Genomic DNA, 13,783 nt, shown 5'->3' on the forward strand with positions numbered 1-13,783 from the left:
TGCAGGAGAGGCTGTGTCTTCTTATTCACCAAAGGAGTGGTGCAAACAATGGCAGTGATGCTTGTCTATGGCCCAAACCACCCATCCACCCCATCCAATTGATGAGGGAATAGCAGGGCAGCAGTGGGAGAAAGGGGTGGCAAAGTGGCAATACAACAAGTTGTTAGTTTTTAAAAAGTAGTTTAAAATAATAGTCTCAGTTTCACTATAACTGCCTGACAGTTCAACCTAGAGAATTCTTTATAATTGCAATCTGTACCCTACTGTTAATGCCAGTTATAAATACTACTGTGTGGTTTTTTTTAGATTGATCCATCTGAAATCAGGTCAAGGAGAGTGAGAAGGCTTGTGGAACTGTAAATGATTTACTTCCGTGAGCACAAAGGGGTAAAATTCAGCTTTGGCAGGGGCACAAAATGGGCGGGAGTGGATCGGCCGCATGTGGTATACCCCGCTCGATTTTTCCTTCCTGTTGAAATTAATCGGGCGGGATGTATAACGACAGCAGATTCACTATCGCACGTTTTGCACCCCCACCAAAGTTGAATTTTACCCCCAAAATTCTTTGTTAATAGGCACATAGAGACTGAACAGAGTAGCTATTAACTAAATATGGAGTAAATTATCAAGCAGAGAGTTTAATAATTCTTGGTTAGCCTCAAATCAATTAGCCACAAGATGAGGTCATGAATGCAATTGGAATTTGAAAGCATTATAGTCATTTCATCTGAAATCCTGGGTTATTCATCTTAAGTGGGGGGAGGAAAAAAAGCTGCAAATGTTTCTTTTACTGTCAAAAAATAAATTTTCCAGTATTGTGTACTTGAAAGTGGAGCTCATGTCTCATCTGGTCATGAGGCTCTATATTCCATTCACACACTTAGAACTCAGGCTGTATAAAACACACTTTCTCAATTCCTGCTTTCCTTTTGTTTGGGAAAAATATAAATTTACACTAATTTTCAGAGTAATGAATTTCAAAGAAATTCCTTTCAAACAATTTCCTGCCATTATACTCATGTTCCTATTATCCGCTTGGGTTAATTTTGCTAAATAAAGTCTAGTTACAGGTTATTAAATTGATCTATTATTATAACAGATTTCATATCATGGAAAAATCTCAAACGTCATTGTCTAGATTTTTTTGGTTCGGTTTCCTGACCAGGATTAAGGCTGGCTATTTTATTCACAAATGCATGCCAAAAATGGATGCATTTTTTTTACGCACATTAACTTTAGTTTATTTAATCAAAAGGAAAATAATTTTATTGTGAGTAAAACCAAAAGTGATGCCAATTCTTCACCTGGCAAAACTGCTGCATTTTAACTGTTAGATTACTGAAATACTAAATTACTGCATTTATTTATTCATGCCAGCGATTTATATAAATTTTGAACCCAGGATATGCCTTTACACAAAGATTATTTCTAAAGGTTTGTAATTTTCTCTGAAAAACTGTGTGAAAACTCAACCATAATTCAGGGATTTACTGTAAGCAGTGTGTTCATTTTAGTGTAGTTGTGTATCTATTCAGAGATTGGAAGTGGTCGAAATCCATGTGGACGGACTGTAATACAATTGCTGTGCCAGCTTTGACCTCACAGTCTTTCTCAGGCTTTTATTCAGATACACATCTTGTTCTTTCTCTTATCACTTTGGAGGGTCAAGTGACTTTATTTCACCAGCTTAGGGTAACCAATTAATGCTGGAAAGTTCCATTTCCTTGCCAGATCCAATTGTATGTGGCATGTTTTGAGAAAACACCCAGCAACATTGCCTTTGTTAGCTTACAATATACTTGGAGACTCAGTGGGGCCAATTTCCACTGGTTATGCCTTACGTTAATGGGACGGTAGTGGCCTCAATATGGAGTCGGTCGCCTTACCGCCCCATTAACCCAAATGATGCAGCCAGCATCATTTTGAAAGGGGCCTACACCGGGTGCCCAAAGTACCTGCCTGCTTCAGGCAGCATGCCCCTCTTCATATGCAAATTAGGGTCCAAGGAACCCAATTGCCATTTTAGGTGAACTGGTCAGAGTGTGGGCCGTGCAGGCTCCGATCAGTTCCATGGGCCATAGAGCCAAAAAGCTCAGCAAAGGTAAGTTTGAACTTTATTTTTGTGGGGCCTGGAGGAGCAGGAGTTCCCTAGAGCCCACAAAAATAATGTGGGCCGCTGCCCTCCCGACCCCCGATTGGGACCTCCCACACACAAGCCTTGCTGGCGGTTGGGGAGGCCCAATATTGACCAGCCTTAATCAGCTGAGCTGCATTGGGATGCCTGTTTGATGCCCTGCAGCTTCCCAGCCCAATGTAAATGTGGCCATGGCCTCAAAATCACGGCAACCTCTTCACCAGGTATGGGCAACCGGCTGGCACGCTCCAGAAGCACAGTTGAGACTAGACATTGAGATTAGGAATCAAGCCTGCATGCCCTGTTGCCATGGAACCTTGCATTGTTGCTTTAGTTGGTGCGCTATTCAACACTTCTCATTTTGATAAAAATTTTAATATCAATATCTGATTGTAGATAAAGCTGAGGAAAAAGAAGGTCGTGAGTGAGAGTATGCTGCATAACATGAGCTGTGACCTGTCAATTACCAGATCATAGTGTGATATTGAGTATAAGGCAGGGATTAATGGGGAAAGGAACATGTAATTAACTGGTGTAGAGAAAGATATGATCCAAGCACTAGGTTAACTAAAAAAGGTTTCTCATTTCTTCACTATTTATTTTATGGCTGATAGTGATGTCAACATTGCGCACGTGACAGTATTACATAGTATTAATACACCCAGAAAAGTTGGGCCATTTTATCAGGACAGCATTGACCATTCAAGACACAAGATTAGAATGAACAAAATGGTGGAAACATGATTTGAACCCAGTCCAAGGCAAACTGCAGTGCGGCTGATAGTTTTTATTAAAGCAGTAAATGAATTATCATTTCAGTGTGTCAGATAAAAATTATTCTTCTTTAACATCTTTATATTGAAAACTGATGGTATCTCATTCTATTTTAGGTGGAGCCATATCAAACATGTATGCCATGCTAATCGCACGCTACAAGCTGTTTCCCGAAGTTAAAGAAAAAGGAATGGCTGCCATTCCCAAACTGATCGCCTTCACGTCGGAACATGTATGACTTTTACTATTTTATGTTCTTGTTAAAATATTGTCTCAATAGATATCTATCATGCTTACTACAGTGGAGGCCTCTTCAGGAAGCAGCATTACCCCATCTCATCCACATCACGAGATCTATCCTTTTATTTAGTGTTTCCTATTAAGCGATCTTGATGAACATTTGGGGAATAAACTAGTATCTGCATAAATGCTGCCTTTAAACATTCCTATTATCAGACTGTCATTTGGCTTCTACAATAAAACTACCCTACTGTTTTGGGATGTATTGCTGCCTGAAACAGTATGTTCCAATGTCTGTATGTGAAAGGGCATTTATTTAACTAATATTAATAACTATGTCAGGATAAATACCAATCACTATTAGAGTTATAGAGCAATAAATTTGGCTGTGTAGTGCCCGTTTTTCAGGCACTACACGGCCACCTGAGGTCCCAAGATGGCGTCTGGAATGCACGCGCATACTTCTAGCGTGACGTGCGCCAGATGCCATCTTGGTAAAGGGGTTAGCGCAGGTGCAGATAACGAACACCGGTAGCATGTAAAGCAGGGAGAATATGCATTAGATCAATGTGCAATGTTGATTTAAAGGGATAAATACCATTTTTGCACTCAATGCTCCAGCCAACGCACTGTCTTAACCACGACCAGCTGAACATGTCTTAGACGGTCTGGAGGACCCCCCACCAGCGCTATTTAAAGGGACCATGCAGGATTTACAGATTAGCTGCTGGATTATTGCTTCTGGCTGCTGATACATTTCTACCTTTTTTTGGAGGTCTCCTATATTTGAATACTAGGACAAGGCGACATGGCCTAACAATTAGAGCCAGGACTTGCAGGAGTGAAGTTAGGAAACGCTTCTACACGCAAAATGTGGTAGAAGTTTGGAATGCTCTTCTGCAAACAGCAGTTGATGTTAGCTCAATTGTTAATTTTAAATCTAACATTGATAGATCTCTATTAACCAAGGGTATTAAGGGAAATGGGGCTAAGGCAGGTATATGGAGTTAGGTCACAGATCAAGCATGATCTCATTGAATGGCGGAACAGGCTCGAGGGCCTAAATGCCACTGTCACTTGCTGCCTCTTGTTATGTGCCACCTTCTCCTGCAAGAAAGCGAGAAGTGTGTCGGTGAGTGTCCTGCAGGATGTTTGGGTGATGTGTCTGTCGTGGTTGAATAGCTGCCAGTGTTGTGACCTGTGAGTTGTGGATGTGCGGCTTGCAGCAGTGGTATAATGTGTCACGGTCAGAGGGAGCACCTGATTGGAAGAGTTGAGTACACATTGAAAGAGTTTGTTGCTATGTGGGTGATGGGGGGTGTAGTGTGTGGAATAGTGGTGCAGTTGGTAGGAGATGCCACTTGACACTTGGCCTCACTCACCTTGACCACTTGTGTCAAAGCTTTGAACTTCTTCCTGCACTCCATCCATGTTCGTGGTGCTATGCACCTGGCATTGACTTCATCCCCTACTGCCTCTTGAGCATAAGTCTGGAGGGCCTCTTGCCCCCCTGCAGATATAGGATGCCCCTCCTTCTGTCCATTTCTTCACCAAGGCCTCTAGTGCATCATCAGAGAACCTTGGTGCATGCACTCTCGCAGGCCTGGTACAAACTCAGATTAGCAGATTGGTGAGGTCTGGCGTGCAGATTGGAGGATGTGGGATTTAGTAGTGCGCAACCTTTATTCAATGTTTTAACATAACTCAACAGTTTGTAAACATAGGGACGGGACCTGCATTTGTGTTTTACATGGGCGATGTTTGATCTCTGTTCAGACTCTGTGCGGACCCATATTTTATATTTTGCACATAAGAGGTGCAGGCTGCCTTTAAGAGATGCAGGCTGCCTTTACAAGGTGCAGGCTGCCTTTAAGAGGTGCGAGCAACTCACACGATATCTGGGCCCACCTGCTGGTGAGAAGTGTGAAACTAGTGAGAACATCGCAGTTAGGCCTGGCTGCTGCGCTACAATCAGGTAAATGATCAGGTAGGTCGCATCTCACATGCTGCCTGCATCGGAACCACCAGCGCGGGTTAATCATGCACGGCGATGCTTATTTTATTTGCTTATTTTAATAGCAAGAAGGTATTTTATTGCATAACGATCAAGGTCCCAATAAACAATTAAGAATCAACAGCAGTAAAATCCTCCACCAAAACCCCATTAGCACATTTAGAGAAATAGGTACACACAGAACAACACTTGATGGTACATTCAACATGAACTCTGCTCATCAATGCAGGAATTAATTTAAAGTTACTGCTCTGCTGAGAGCATCAGTGAGGAGGCTGTTCATGGAATCGTTACAGTGAGCCTTTAACGAGGGGTTGCTGTCAGTGGATCATTTTTAGCTGGCTTTGTCAGATCTGTAGTGGATCTGCTGGTTAGAGATACCAGTCGGAGCAGAAAGTGTGTGAAGAAATTCAGGAAGAAATATGCTGCCAGCTGCGTCACCCATTAGTCTCCCATTAAGCATGAACATTCTTGCGGATGATTATATACATGGCTAATGACAGCACGAACAATTCAGGTTCACAGAAATTAAGTTATGCCAAATAATATTGAAGGCAATATTATTATAGCCCTCTTTGGGGGAAAAGTACTGTTTTATTCAGATACTTAGGACTTGAAAATATGCAGGCTGTGATCAGCAGTTACATTAGGGATTGAGCCTGCCAGTTACCTTCCAACACTGACCCCACCAGAGTATTCAGAGTCAATGGTTTTGGGAATGCCACAGGTTTGATTCCTGGTGTGTATTTATTTAGCTTATCTCAGCAAGTGGGACAATAAGGGTGACATAGTTGTTCCAGATCCCTGGGCTAGAAAAAAATCAGCCAGGGTACCCATTCTTGATTGCTGTCTAGTAACTACGACTTGAAAGTGCATATGTGTGGAGAGCAGTAAAGACAGGACCAAATTTGGATATGATGCCGCTGTGGGGGAATAGCCGGCTGACACTCACATGAAGAGTGACCACTTGGAAAAGTGCAAAGGGCGGACAGTGCCCGTAGAACCATATTCCAGTAACCAATCAGCATCTTCCAGAGGAGAGAACAGAAAGAATAGAAGGACAAAAATAACTCTTGTTAACAAGTATACGATGAGCCTTGTACTGTGTCAAATGTAGTTACTAGAACCCTATTGATGTTACTCTCTTTGTGTGTTGATGCTTACAGAGTCATTTTTCAATAAAGAAAGCAGCAGCAGCTCTGGGGATCGGGACAGATGGAGTGGTTCTGATCAAGTGTGATGTAAGGTAGGTCACATTATACGCTGCCTGCAGAGTTTTCCACTCCTCAAACAGTGAGAGCCTGCTTCTGCTTTCAACCAAATTAGAGGTCTTTACTGATACACAATCTGCGTGTACATTTGCTGAGAGCTCTGATTGTAGAGTGCTTTCAGGCAGCACAGCAGTGAACCACAGGCAAAAGGTGCCAGTGTGAACCAGAAACAGCAAGCTTCAAAGACGTTAAACCGTCTGCCCTCTGGTGGGTGTGAAAGGTCCCATGGAACCATTTCACAGAAGAACGGGGGAGCTCTCCCCGGTGTCCTGGCCAACAGTGATGACACTTCAAAAGTACTTAATTGGCATATAAAGCACTTTGAGGCGTCCTGAGATCGTGAAAAGTGTTATATAAATGCAAGTCTTTCTTTTTTATCTACTGCAATTGCCATTGTTGGTCTGAATCTTAATAGGCTGTCACAATGTTCGGGTATTTGTACTGGGTGCTCTTTCTGGTTCAGCATTACTGTCACTCCCATGAGCAGACCTCATGTCCCCTACGATCTGGAGTGCATCTTCAGTGCCGAATGTCTAGTTAAATGATAGCATGACCCTTAGCTCTTAAAAGTGAACCTTTGCTCCCTATACTGAAACATTGCACAATTTGTTCTTCTTGCTTTACGGAAGACAGACTGAATAGTGCAATGTCGTGGCGAGGAGCAACTTCAAACCAACAACTGATTTACTTTACATAAAATACATGAATGAATACAGAACAGTTTTCACAATGAGAACAATAAATTCCCTACATTCCTTGGTTATGGAAAATGATAAAGACACAGCTTGCTAACGCCATAAGTGTAGACCCATTTCTCTAGCTAAGCTATTCAAAGCTAGCTCGTTCAGGCCTTTTTAAAGAAGCTGGCAACTTTCTGCTGCTGCTTGCTAGATCTCAGCTCAGTCTATGCCTAGAAAATAGAGATAGAGGGTTCTCTGTCCACTTGGTCAGATCTGTGAGCTGTTCAGCCCCCCACGCTGTCAATCAAAGTTATCTCCCTTTGATGTGTGAGCACCAGGTTCCTCAGCCTCTGCGTTAGCTAAGCTCCCCCACTATGCAAATGAAATGGAGCAACATGAAAAAGGCCAACAGAACTTGGGGTTTTATAAATAGGGGTGTAAAGTACAAGAGTACAGAGGTAATGATAAATTCTCTGCTGTACACTGAGGTTCTATGTAGACCCCCGGATGTCAAGGGGAGCCATCTTAACAAAATGGCTTAAAATTATATATAGTGACCTTACTTTTGTTCACTAATAATCATTCCAAATTGCTATGGCAACCAGCCTGATTTCAGGCTGCTGGCCTATTGTTGAGAAAAAAATGATGAATTTAAGCTTACAGCAATATTAAGTTTAAAAACTTCAGGTCCAGCAAAACAGGCAAAACCCAATTTGTTACATGTATGCATAGGGTCAAGAAATACAGATTTGGCGCAACGCTGTCAGGACCGCTGCTCCTCAGGCACTGTGTATGCCTGTACCCCTGAGCACGATGAGGGGAGTTCAACTCATTTAAATATTATTGCTCTAGTACGGCATGTAACACATATTGCACTGGGAGTGTCACAGGGGTTGGGGCCAGAATGTCAGGTGCCAGCAGCCAAAGTGATCAAGAAGGCCAACGGAATGTTGGCTTTTATTGCTAGGGGGATAGAATATAAAAACAGGGAGGTATTGCTGCAGTTATATAAGGTATTGGTGAGACCGCACCTGGAATACTGCATACAGTTTTGGTCTCCATACTTAAGAAAAGACATACTTGCTCTCGAGGCAGTACAAAGAAGGTTCACTCGGTTAATCCCGGGGATGAGGGGGCGGACATATGAGGAGAGGTTGAGTAGATTGGGACTCTACTCATTGGAGTTCAGAAGAATGAGAGGCGATCTTATTGAAACATATAAGATTGTGAAGGGGCTTGATCGGGTGGATGCGGTAAGGATGTTCCCAAGGATGGGTGAAACTAGAACTAGGGGGCATAATCTTAGAATAAGGGGCTGCTCTTTCAAAACTGAGATGAGGAGAAACTTCTTCACTCAGAGGGTAGTGGGTCTGTGGAATTTGCTGCCCCAGGAAGCTGTGGAAGCTACATCATTAAATAAATTCAAAACAGAAATAGACAGTTTCCTAGAAGTAAAGGGAATTAGGGGTTACGGGGAGCGGACAGGAAATTGGACATGAATTTAAATTTGAGGTTAGGATCAGATCAGCCATGATCTTATTGAATGGCGGAGCAGGCTCGAGGGGCCGATTGGCCTACTCCTGCTCCTATTTCTTATGTTCTTATGTAAAGATAAGAAGCAGCAAAGAAGGATGGTTCTAGAATAAGGATAGCGCCACTCAGGAGCAGGATTTGTATTTTTAAATGCAGGTGTCATATTTTGAGATTTTTGATATTTTATTTTTTAGGGATTTGGGAACGATTAATAAGGTTTAAGTGTTGTGTTTTAAAACGACGGAGTGAGTAAAGCAGTTTAATTATTTATATCTGGCCTCGTTTCAGTCCACCTTTGGAAAGATTGGAGAAGAGTCCATGAGGGTGCGTGCAAAAGATATAATCCAGTTCAGATCACAAGGCGATCTATTGTTACACCCTCACTATTGTATAATTAGCTATCGGGCAGTATGGGCCCACTGGTGGACGTAAAATGCCAGACCGCTTAGGGGAGTGACTAGTACCGCTGCAGCCGAGAGAATTTCTGAGACTTGAAACTCGTAACTGTGGGCTTCTGCTGAAGTATCCATTCCAGACGTGTGCTTAACATCTGGAACTCCACTGATGTGTTCCAGCCAAGGGCTATGACCTAATGTTTATGTTTTACTGTTCAGCCTCTATGCAGTGACTCCATAGTATATGTACATTATGGAGCGTGGAGTAGGCCCATTATCGACCCCATAGATTAATTGACAGAAGTGCACAGAGTCAACCATAGTTGTGACAGATCATTTTCCATTCCAATAACACTGTCTGTGAAACAGGAATGTTGGTGAACTCCTCAATGGAGACTTCCTACACATTCCTAGAACCAGTTTCCTATGGCTGGTGGTTAGAAATGAAGAAAAACTACCTGCCTGTAATATGACTTTTTTTTTAACCACCAGCAGCCAGACACTAACTCTGGGAAGTAACACTCGTGCAGGCATCAGTCAGCAAGGAACCTCCCTCTTTCAGTCCTCGTGAATGCGTTGAATAGCTGCTCATTTTATCAATGTTTCAGGGTGCAATTCTTCCCGGTTAACTGTCACTGGGAGGAGAATTCCTTCCCCTGTCAAATATTTACCCACTTCTGTATTATTGAGATGAGAAAATGTTTTTTTCCCACTGGATGCAGCCAAGAGGTGAGATGGAGTAACACACACGGCAAAACCACAGATTTCAACTTGCTTTTATAAAAGATGCAAATATTTTAAACTCCATTTACAGATGTGTAACACACTTCAAGATATGAATGTGCTTTTCTAAAATTGCAGAGGGAAAATAATCCCATCAGACCTTGAGAGAAGAATACTTGAAGCCAAGCAAAAGGTCAGTTCATTTTTGAATTAAATACAACCCCAATTAAAACGATTGCCTGTTTCCGACACTCAATTACGAATTACGCATGAATTTCCTGTGGGCATAGTGCCAGTATGGGACATTCAGCTGTCAGCTGTCAGATATGTTTCTATTTGCAGTCAACATAGTCAAGGAGCGGTGGATAAATTTTGTGATTGGTATAAAAATTCAACACCGCAGCTGGCTTTTATGGGTTTGGATTACGTCATGTTACTTTCAGGAGCAGTTTACGCTGCTCTGTTGGTATTCATAGGAACATAGGAACAGGAGTAGGCCATTCAGCCCCTCGTGCCTGCTCTGCCATTTGATAAGATCATGGCTGATCTGTGATCTAACTCCATATACCTGCCTTTAGCCCATATCCCTTAATACCTTTGGTTGCCAAAAAGCTATCTATCTCAGATTTAAATTTAGCAATTGAGCTAGTATCAATTGCCGTTTGCTGAAGAGAGTTCCAAGCTTCTACCACCCTTTGTGTGTAGAAATGTTTTCTAATCTCACTCCTGAAAGGTCTGGCTCTAATTTTTAGACTGTGCCCCCTACTCCTAAAATCCCCAACCAGCGGAAATAGTTTCTCTCTATCCACCCTATCTGTTCCCCTTAATATCTTATAAACTTCGATCAGATCACCCCTTAACCTTCGATTCCAATGCCTTTGTTATGGACTGGTAGGATGCAGGTTAGCAATTTACAGCAAGGAATCCTCTGATGTCAGCTATCTTCTTGGGGAAACTGTAGAGCAGACTCCAGTTAACAGGTAGGGAAGGGAAATCAGAGTGAGTCAGCCCAAGTACTTATACACTTCTCCCGGGATTGGTAAAAGTCCAGGAGCAGATTACTTGTCCATCCTTTCAATAAGGACTTAACAAAGAGCAGGGACCAAGAAAAATCCATTTGGCTCATCAACCGAACTCCATCCACAGACTACATACAATTTACATTATCACAGACTCTAAACCGTACCCATTCAATCTCCTGAGTGAAAATCTGTATGGTTTCTCCTCGACTCAAGGAGTAATCAAACAAAAATGTAAAATGTTTATCAATCCCCAAATTTCCACTGTTCAATCTTGACCAGCTGCTGTCCACAGACAATACCCTCCCTTTACCCCAAACAGCATAACAAGTTGTGTGTTCAAAGGAGCATATGACTGCCTCAGGCAATCAGTTCTATTTGCAACCAGATGCTTATCCGCTACTTTTTTGAAGTTGTCAATTAATATAACATTAACAGTTCTTGCTGGGACTTTCTTTCATGGTATAAATATCAGCATGACAGTTGAATCAGTCTCATGGTTATGATTGGAATACTCCTGGAACAATCATTCAGAATGTCCATTATAATATTATATTCTGTCCTCTGTATGCCTCGCCCAAATGTCAGCAATCATAATGGATTTGTAACAGGTGCATTGAGAGGAATATGTCATGGCTATGCATGATTTGTGACATTATTGAGGTAATTTCACCTTCACTGCCTGGGTGGTAATCTAGTGGAGCGTATCACGCATCCGTTTAGAACCCACTTGATTTCCATTCCGTTGTAATCAATAGGATGAAAATCGGCTGGGTTCTACAATGGGCGGGTGATCCACTCTAACAGATTACTGCCCAGGTGGTGAAGGTGAAATTGTCCCCTTTACAAATATCTTTGATTAATTCCTTTACAAAGGAGCTGGATGAATGTATGATTTAAAGTAGTGTTGAAAGTTAAGATGATGAAAGTTAGATGTAAACTTAATTTAAAATTGGAACTGGATTGATGCAAGGGTTGTAAACTGGTTCCAGTGACACTGCTGATACGATTTGGGTGATCTCCAGATTTGTTTTGTGCCCAACGAAAAATGCTCAATCCCTAAGAAATGAAATGTAAACTTGTGTGCAAAGTAGCCTAGGAAAGCAGGCTGCAGAGTGAACACCATTTACTTTTAAAGTATGCACGGGAAACAAGATGGATTATCACCACGCCCTCCTGATCTCTCCAATTGACAGACACTCTGACAGACGATATATCCCAGGCTATAACTACAAATTAGATTTAGCAGAAAACAATATTAAAACAAAGCAGACATGAGATAGTTAAAAGAATATTTGGTTTCTCACCGGCACTTTAACACCAAGCCCTATTATAACTTCTGGAGGGAAGCAGGTGGAAACAGACGGGAATCCCATGCAGGGGTCTTAGCCACAAACCTAGCAGATTTTAACTGCCGGGCCTTCTTTGAATGCTGCCAGTCAGCTGCTCACCCATTTTAGGCGGGAAATGGTAACTAGCCGATGGGGAAGAGACAAAGATTGGGGTGTGGGGGAGGTTGGTGCCCGGAAGCCACTTGCTGGCACCAAGTGAAGGCTGCCGGCAGCAAGGTAAGTCCAATAGGGGGTGGTTGAGATGGTCTCGTGCCAGTGGAGGGGAACAGCCCGGTCAACAGAGACCTGCACTTCCTTATGGGGCCCAGAGGAGCACTCCTGCTCTTCCTGACCCCACTAAGGGAGGTTTTTGAACTTCCCTAAGCGGGCCTCGCTTGTCCCAACAGCTTTACTTGGTGGGGTAGCCACAGCAGATACCCCTCTCATGAACGGGTCAAAATACCGTCGAGGTCCCACGTACGGCATGGGTCCCCGAGCTGCATTCATTAATGTTGCTCCAGCTGGACTCCACGAAAAGCAGCGGCATTAAAATGGGGAATCAGTGCGGGAAATGGAGCCGCTCTATTTTTAACTGCTCCCCCACTCCTTTCCTGCCAATTGTGGAGAGTTAGAATTCCCCTACCATTTCAAAACAATTAAAGTCCTGAAACCTTCAATAATTCAGATCATCCCCTTGCGCCAGCCCCAACCATGCAAATAACCCCATCCCTGCAATTTGGGATGGGGTTTGCAGCCACTGGCATGGAGGGATGGAGAAAAGTAGGATGAAAGGAGACTCTCCACTGCACTTGTGCCGGCAGAGCGGTCTCCCAGGAATTTTAGGATCATGGCAACCAAGGAGAACCTTCCAACTTTGTTTACAATGTTTACGATGTTGGTAACACGTAGCAACCAAAATAAATCAATCCGCCATCTTGCCCCATTGATTTTTCACGCCCATGAGTTTTAGTGATTTTAGAACTAGGTCATTACAGGATGTATGAAATAGAACAAGCAGGATGTGTGCACTCCCCAGGAGAGAACCAGGCATCTCCACACAGGCAATTTTTAATGCATGGGCCAACTGTGGGAGTGGAGCTTGTTGCTAAGGAGACAGGCCAGTCTCCACCAGGGTAACTATAAAGGGGTGGAAATTCCACAGACACTTTTGAGGGGCGAGCATTACACTCACTGCTTTGCCCTGTTGCTGAACCCATCACAAATCTGGGAACGAGTTCATTAGACTATAGGGGCACCAGCTCCGCTCAGGAGGCAGAACTCAGAGTGGCATCCTGCCATTCCAAAAATAAGAAGCCTGAGGCCCAAATTGGACTGAAGAAAATTGGCCACAGAAATAGTTCCTGCTGAATCTATCGGGCAAGCTGGGAAGAATTCCTGGGGTAGTCCAGGAAGACCTCCAGATACGCTTCCAAAGTTCAATTGGAACAGGCTAAGGGGTGCTATTGTATGGAGGCATGAAATAGCATGCTCAGCCCTCCCACCTCATTTTCCTCCAACTAGAAGTACATTCGATTTGAGGGGTGCCCAGAGGAAGTGGGCTTCAGGTCCTATGCCCAGCCCCTCTCCAGAGGGCCCTAGAGGGGTGGGCAGTGAAGAACTGAGGACCCAAGTTCCCCTTTTCTTTCAGATCAGGGGTCAGTGCTGGAGG

The 13,783-nt window shown here is 43.1% G+C and overlaps 1 protein-coding gene across 1 annotated transcript in view; it reads left to right on the forward strand.

Annotated features, from left to right (window-relative positions):
* gad2 (glutamate decarboxylase 2) overlaps window positions 1-13,783 on the forward strand; it is a 117,933-nt gene that overhangs the window by 69,594 nt on the left and 34,556 nt on the right. The window contains exons 7-9 of the mRNA XM_067999087.1: window positions 3,025-3,140; window positions 6,329-6,408; window positions 9,903-9,957. Coding sequence (XP_067855188.1) covers window positions 3,025-3,140; window positions 6,329-6,408; window positions 9,903-9,957 — 251 coding nt within the window. The remainder of the gene's footprint in view (window positions 1-3,024; window positions 3,141-6,328; window positions 6,409-9,902; window positions 9,958-13,783) is intronic.

The sequence above is a fragment of the Heptranchias perlo genome, chromosome 2 (assembly GCF_035084215.1).
Source record: "Heptranchias perlo isolate sHepPer1 chromosome 2, sHepPer1.hap1, whole genome shotgun sequence".
Taxonomy (NCBI): domain Eukaryota; kingdom Metazoa; phylum Chordata; class Chondrichthyes; order Hexanchiformes; family Hexanchidae; genus Heptranchias; species Heptranchias perlo.